This window comes from Cebus imitator, unplaced genomic scaffold (assembly GCF_001604975.1).
Source record: "Cebus imitator isolate Cc_AM_T3 unplaced genomic scaffold, Cebus_imitator-1.0 Scaffold605, whole genome shotgun sequence".
Classification (NCBI taxonomy): Eukaryota; Metazoa; Chordata; class Mammalia; order Primates; family Cebidae; genus Cebus; species Cebus imitator.
Genome location: NW_016107920.1, coordinates 219,675 through 227,681, shown reverse-complemented (window position 1 = coordinate 227,681; position 8,007 = coordinate 219,675). Strand labels below are relative to the sequence as shown.

Here is an 8,007-nt window from a genome sequence, read left to right as displayed (position 1 = left end):
TCAGGAACAGAGTGAATGAATAAGGTCTCTGGGAGGCAGGATTTGTAGACAAGAGGGAAAGGTGACCTCCAGTTCGCATGGGAAGATGTGATTGGCTTGTATGAATAATTTTGAAGGCTGCCAGGGAAATAAAACAAGACCTGTGCCTGGTTCTGTTAAAAAAGATGATTGTTTGACTAAGGGACCTAATCTGCAAGTGCATAGTGTAGAGAGGAATTTCCAGTTAGGCCATTTGAAAAATCTAAGGCAGTATATAGTATTAGGTCTTGATTTGGGGCTTTATAATACAATGTAGTTTTCCATTAAAGGGTTTTCTCTCTCAACTTTGAGACACATCACCTGAGGGTTCTGACCTCTGCTTACCAGTTTCATAGCCTCATCTAGCACCCCAATGCAGCTAATTTTAAAAGTTTCAACACATTGTTTGGCTTTCAGTTTTCCCAAACTCAAACTGCCTTGCTTCATGAAATTTATGCTTTACTGCTCTCAACTGGAATGTCCCCTTCTCACTAATCCTTTCTACTTTCCTGTAAGTCATAGAGGATGGCTCAACATTGACTTTATATGACTGCAGCTTTTAGCCTCAACGATTCTATGGGCAGAAGCTGGGTCTTTATCTGAGCAGCTCCAGTACTGTCACAGAAACTTCCAAAGACCAGATACTCAAATGATGTTTAGGGAATGTGAGACACAGTGAGCAAGAGATCTAACTTATAAAGATTTAATTTCTCCTATATTTTTAACAAGCTAAACATATCAAGGTATCAATCATTTAATTTTACAAAACAAAAGACTGAAAGGAATGAGGAAAACCAAGATTGATCATGTTTTATCATTTTTTTTTCTATTTCATCATCTCAATTATTTTACTGGAGGTTCTTTTGTATTTCTAAAAACAATCCCTTTTGGTGATGTTATATTTGCTTGACTGGATGAAAAAACTTCAGACTTCAGTAGGGTTGGGAGAAGCTGTTGAACTTGGCCTCGAAACAGTCTTGGCCACTGCAGTAGTACCAGTCTTGGCTGCAATTCTGGCTTGGGCTCTTTCTTCCTCATCCATCAAAGCCTCTTCATATCGTGAAGAGAAAGTACCTGGAGCAATATTACTGACCTTGGCCAAATATTCCAAGACTTTCATCTTGCTGGTTTCACTGTAGGCTCTTGTAACCCACAGGAATTTATAGTGTGCAGGATAACTGCTGGGCACCTGGCAGTACTCCAGGCACTTTAGCTTCACAAAATCCTGAGTGATGAGCTTCCTGGGCTCTCCATAGAGGTAGTACTTCTTCCCAACACATATCTGCATCATATTCAGAAATTGCCAGATATCTTCCTCATTGGCACAGTTGCCTTTCAGGAAGATCACACTCAGGAGAGTCATCAGGAGACCAGTCTTGGGTAACCCTTTGTCAGCATGAATCCTCCCATTGTTGGGGAGTTTCAGCTTGCTGACAAGGTCATGTAAGTGACGAGCTGGGTTGACCTTCTTCAAATCAACTGCAAAGACACCCTCAATGTGCTCAGAAAGTTTTCTGAGAATCTCAGCAAACTGGTTTTGGTATTTTGGGCTGACAATCTTCAGCATATCTTCCCTCAAAATAGGCTGTTTGATTTTGAACTCGTAGAGCAGGAACTCCTCCAACAAACCCACCTTCTCACAAGTGTGGAGCCTAATCTTCTGATCCTGAGACATGATGATTCTGATAAAGGAAAGCAGGCAGGAAATGAATAGTAGAACAGATAAAGAGGGCCCACTGGAGGTGGAAAGTTGAGAGGGTCTGTGCACCTTCAGTGTGGAAATTCCCCCATGGTTATAGTGAAAACAGCATTTGCAGTTTTCCGTGACGGAACTGCTCTGGGAACCCACTGGGATTCTGTTCTCCTGATCAGTGTGCCCCTTGGGAAATCTTTGGAAGAAGTTAGATTGAACTGTAGGCTTTAGCCTGGCAGCCCTGCCTCCGTCATATTAAAGTGACATAGTGGCGGCCAGTCTTCTGAGTTGAGGGGTCCTTTTACTTCACATTCAAGACAATCATGCCAACGGGTGGCGGGTCATGAGAACCATTTCCTCTTTAGTTATACCACAAACCTCCCTGGGACCCATAAGAAGGGTGTAAAGGGGGTCCTCAGCTTATCACTGCTGTCTGGGTGCTCACAGTGGTGATTGCTATGTGGATAATTTTCTTCCAGCCTTTCTGTGATCCTCAGTTCTCTCTTGGGGTCCTTACATTGGCATATAGGGCCTAGGAGCCCAACTCCCTTCATTTGAATGGTGACTACTGTACCTTCAGACTAAGGATGTCACCTCCCATAGACCTGACATAAAGAAGTGATGGAGAGCTTCCACTTCACAACTCTGCCCTGGCCCTTCAAGCGTTGAAACCAGGGTAGGGCCAGATTCTTTTTTAACCCTTTTATTTAGTGGTCGATGGTTCCTTCACACTTGATTTGACCCCTGTCGTGGTCTGGAACTTCTCCTTCTCTTGTTCTAAGGCCTATCCCCTCATACTAAAGACAGAATGACCCTGAAACCTTCACTAAGGGGAATGTGACCATCTTCTCATCTGTTCTCATTTGTTCTTACTTATCCTCGTTCTTCCAAGACTGAGAGCAACAGTTTGATTCTGTGTGTTCCCACTCATAGGATATGTAGTCCCCTCAGTTATTAGGATATGCACTGTGGCCTCTGCAGAAACCTGGAAATCCTCTAACTGCTGACCTTAACTCGCAATCGTTAGACCAACTTCCTTACTTTCTTGTGACATCATACGAGGAAGTATGCCACATCATGTCAGCAATGCAGATATATTCCAGGGCTGCCAGTAATGGTGGGGCTCTGTATGGTTCTCTTAGTTCTGAAGGTGGAAGGTTTCCTAAGTCCTCACTAGGGACCATCACATTGACTCATAGCAGGGCCTTGGACTCTTTTTGTTTACTTGAGGACGCTCCCCTCAGACTAACCCCTCACATCTCTGAAACCCTTCTTGTGGAAGTCAGCCTGACAGCTCTACCCAAGACCTCCCAGGGTTGATGGCAGGGGGAGGTTCTATGCCACCTCCCTGTTATGGGGTCTGTGGTCCCCTCAGTCATCACTCATGATTCTGCATTTGATTCCTCGCAGGACATGAACATCTCCCTTTATTGTCTGAGTCGCAAAGCCTTAGACCAAGATTCCCACTCCTTGAGGCCCCAGAATGGAAATAGGAGATGCCACATGAGGCCACCTCTATCTATGATCGCCCAGGGATTACATCAAGATTCAGGCTCCTTGGGGCTCTGTAGAGGGTAGAGGTCTTCCCTCAGTCCTCAGTCCTCACTCAGGGTCCTCACCTTGACTCTTTGCAGGCCTCAAGTTTCTTCTTTCAACTTTAGGTCACTCATGTAGACTAAGGCTCTTATGTTCCTGAGAACACTGAACAATAAGTGAGAAATAGTCAGCCTAACAGCCTTGCCTCAGTCTTCCAGGTCTAAAGAAAGAGGCAGTGTGATCTCTGTTACTCCATTTACTATGGGGTATTTGTTTCTTTAGTTGTCATTCATCAGAGTCTTTATCTTGGTTTCTACACTTTTTATTAGAGGCTTCTGGAAAAATGCCACATAATTCCAAACTCTTCATTAGCTTTCCCTCTGCAAACATTGCAGAGAATAGGATGTGTCCTAAGAATGATATGAGATGAGAAAGTTGAAGCACAAAGCAGAAAGCACTGGACAGGTGTGCCTTCAGAGAAAAAAAAATTGCTGATACATCCCTTCTTGTCACTAGGCAGACTTCACTTCTTATGTAACTTCTGTTCAAATATATCTACTTTCTACAGTGAAGAGGCTGAGTCAAATGATTTTGTGAGTCTCTAGTATTTTGAGGTTTCTGACATTGACATTGCAGATAATGATATTGTCAACAAGTATCTTTCTTTAGTCACACCTTGCATTCATTTTGGTATTTTTATTACTTATCCCTTGGGCTATGTATCCCAAAACAGTATTTGGGTTTTGAAGTCTTGCTTTGTATCAGCTGAGATATGTCTTGAAGTAGTGAGCAGAAAATAAGTAACACAAGGTCTGCCTCAGGCTGGAAGAAGTGGAACAGTGTGGACTCTAGAGAAATTCAGATCCAGGGTCTAGTATAGTTCTCTCACTTACCAGTCTTGTGAACTTCAGAAAATTGTAAGTTTTTTACCTGCAAAGTCAATTTGATAAGCCTCATCTTATACCATCTTATAGAATTTAGGCGTATATATACTGTACATAAATCACCTGACACGGTTTTAGGCAAAGTTTGGGTCTTTAATGAATGGTAATTATTACTAAATATATTTGGACTCAAGATGATAACAATCTTCCCTCACAGAATTTTATTTCCAGAATATATTAGAGAATACTCCAAACAACAGAAATCCACATCTGCTGAAATGCTTCCAAGCCAGTAAAACCGAGTAGTGCTTCCTTATTAGAGCATCTGTTATTTAATTTGGCTGTGGACTTGTCTTCTTCAGCTGGAGGCAACTCAAAATTCCTCTTTTGTGGTAGGGACCAGAAACTTCCTAGGTCACTTTTCCATCCAAACTGACCCTATTTTTATTCACTACATCACCACCAAAAACCATGCCCCCTCTCAGAGTTTGAAAAATTACGCTCAAAGTAACCTAATTCAAATGTCTTTCTAATGGAGCAGACTCTGACTCTCCCAGCCTGTGACAGGGGTGATGGTTCAGTGGCCTCTTGGCATTTCATGTAAAGGAAGTATCACTCATATTTCTCAGAAACTCCCTGGACATCATGTGCCCGGAAGACACAGTGTTTGAACTGGGGCAACTGCACAGATCTCCTTCCCTTCTTATCCCAGCTGGGGATTTCTTTCTGGTATACCTACAGTGTCAAAATAACTTTTAAGACTTGCTTTCCATCTCAGGGGTAGTCTCTCACCTCTGAGAGGTACCACCTGAGGGCCAGGCCCATGCTCACCACTCCCACAGCCTCATGCAGCCCATCCTGCAGCTTCCCTTAAATTAACTCCCATCAAGAGGCTTGCCATTTTCTAATACTCTGAACTGCCTTCACCAGATAGTTCACATTTGACTATATTCATGTGAAATCTTCCCTTCCTTATCCCCTCTTTTTAATTCTCATTTATGTCTTAGATGGAATCTCCTCATCTTCCTTATATGTTAGTTGCTGTTTGACTCTGAAATTCTGCAGGCAGAAGCTGAATCTCCTTTTCTTTACCGTCACTTGTACTATCAGGAAGCCTTCTAAACAGCAGGTACTCAATTACTTGTTAGGAAACAATAATTAAAAAATAATAAAAACAGTAAGCAGGAAGTCTAATTTATTATTTAATTTCTCATCCAGTTTGAATACACAAAGTAAATACAGGTTTATAGAATTTAATATTACAAGCAATGAGCAAAAAGGCTAGGAAAAAAACACACATTTACCACTCTACTTTTGTTTCACTATTTTGTGACCTCAACTATTTTGCTGTTGGGTTCTTTCACATTTCCATGAAGATCTCTATTCCAATGCCACGTTACCTTATTCTGTACTAAAAATAAAGTGTTTTAAAATAACAAACCTTTTAGTCTTAAACCTGACAAACAGAAATAAATGTGTGATCTATGACATTAAGAAACTTAGATTGTGAAACAATTTAAATCTTCACTTAAAAGAAAGAACATTTGTAAAATAATAATGAAAACAAAAGATAAGTCTACAGGTTACCCAGGTATAACTGGAAAAAAGAAAGATACACATTTTGTTCCCTCCAGTATCTACTATGCTGCACTACTTAAATGGCTCACTACTCTCTTCTAACATAAAATGAACATTCTACTTCAGATCTCCCTAGAAGTGGGAGGATCTATAGGATGTGGTCCCGTAAAGTGCCCTGGCCAAGGGAACAGTGCCAGCTCTGTGTGCAGCTCTCAGGCTCATTGCTCTCTCTACCTCATCTGTGAAAGCCTCTTCATGTAGATTTGGGAAGGAAATGGGGAGAGTGTCATTGATCTTGGCCAAAACTTACAGGACTCTCGTCTTGCTGGTTTCAAATGGGCTCCTGGAACCCAAGGGAACTCATAGCACAGGGGATCACTGTTGTGCACCTGCTGGTACTCCAGGTACTCTTGTTGCACCAAATCTTCCGTGATCAACTTCCGGGGCTCCCCAAAGATTATAGGCCTCCTCCCAGCATAGATTGCCACTGCATACAGGAAGCCCTAGACACCCTCTTCAGTGACATGATTGCCTTTCATGAAGATCACACCCAGGAGTATCATCAGAAGACCTGTCTTCAGATCTTATCACCACTCAGACTTCCTTCACTGGAGAGGCCTACCTTGCTGACAAGGATGTAGGAGTTGCTGCTGGAGTCCATTTCTTTCCATTCAACACCAAAGACCACCTTCAAAAGCTCAGAGGTTCTCCTGAGGATCTCAGGGAACTTCTGCTTGTACTGTCTGCTGACAAGCTTCAGCAAGTCAGCATTCAAAATAGACTCTTTCTTCTCGTACTTCTCCAGTAGGAATTGCACCAACATACTTAACTACTTCCTGTTCAGAGGATCTCAGTATGTGCTCTGAATGAAGGCTGCTTTCTGGCAGCTGCTTGCACTTTTCTTACCTTGACCCTTGGCAGCTACTTCAGATTTTAAGCATGAAACACCTGCATCAGGAGAGCCAGTGAGTGAAGCTCCCTGAGACTCCTGAGGAATGGAGGCATCAGGAGACCTACAACGAGCACCCCGACAATAAGGAGAAGAGACAGAGGAAGGAAAGGTCTCTTCTTGTTTCTCTGCAGTGGCCTGGGGACCTGTGAGACCCTCCAGCTGACCATGGGTCTCTCAGCATTTCTCACAGACACGGAGCTTACTCTTCTGACCCCGAGGCATGATGGCTGTGGCCTGTTACAGCAGGTAGGAGTGTGGGCCGGGAGGCCGGCAGCTGGATGGGAGAGAGTGACATCACATCAACACCTTCAGCAGAAAGCGACCATCTTGGCTTTAACCGGGGCCCATTTACAGGTTTCTGAGAAACAACTGCCCTAGGAACTCACAGGACTCCTATTCTCCTGGTAAGTTTGTGTCCTTCAAACTCAGGAGGAAGTTAAAGTGAGTGTTAGACTATAGCATGACAGCCCATTTTGGGGCTTACTGAGGTGACAGCAGGCGCTGGCAATGGGGGCCCCTCTCTTCTGGATTCTCTCTGTTTATATTCAGGGTCATCATAAAAATTGTTGACAAGACCCAGAGACCCATTCCCCTCTGTGGCTCTAGGAATTTTTACAAATACTAGTGAGGAGGAAAGAGAGGAGCACTTCTGCCCAACACTGCATTCTGGGGACACCCAGACCGCCTAGGGCCAAAAACGGGGACATTTGAGTGCTTTTGCTGTTTTTGTGAGAATTGTCCCCACAGTAATCAGACTCCTCACCCTGACTCTTCCCATAACCTGGAAATCGCCCTTGCTGACCTGCTGCCATCTTACAACCAGGGCCCTATCTCTGACGCTCACAGGAACAAAGTAAGAATGCACTTCAGTCTCCAGAGACCTGCTTGGACCCCCAGGCTGATGTCAGGGGCAGAGTTTGGTGTCACCTTGTTCTGGGTCATGGAGTTCCCTCAATCTTAAGGAGGAGGGTTCTCTTTTAACTATGGAGTGCCTGAGATTTCTCTCTCTACTGGCCTGAGTCTACCAGCCTTGGACTGAGGCCTTCATGCTCCAACCCAATGGAAAAAGTGAACGCACTTTGGGCCTAACAGCCATGCTTGCGGACTCCTCAGGGACCAGCTCAGGGGCAGGATGGGACAGGGCTCTGTGGAGGACACAGACCTGGTTGGCTTTTCCACGTGCTTGATGTAGAACTCCAAGGCTTTGAGCAAACCTGGGCAGTAGCCAGGGAGTGGTTACATAGGCCTTAAGTGAGACACATCACTGTGCTGGCTTCAGATCTGACCCAGTGAAGTCATAATGATGGTTGCCACAAGAGTGCTGGTGACTCTCAACCCCCAGCTTC

At 43.9% G+C, this 8,007-nt stretch overlaps 1 protein-coding gene across 1 annotated transcript; it reads right to left on the bottom strand.

Moving 5' to 3' along the window:
- Positions 1–950: 950 nt before the first annotated feature.
- On the bottom strand, positions 951–2,895 carry MAGEB5 (MAGE family member B5). Its single transcript, XM_017516813.2, is given in 3 exon segments — positions 951–1,043; positions 1,046–1,700; positions 2,753–2,895. Coding segments are annotated over 3 exon segments (891 nt in total).
- Between the last annotated feature and the right edge of the window lie 5,112 nt (positions 2,896–8,007).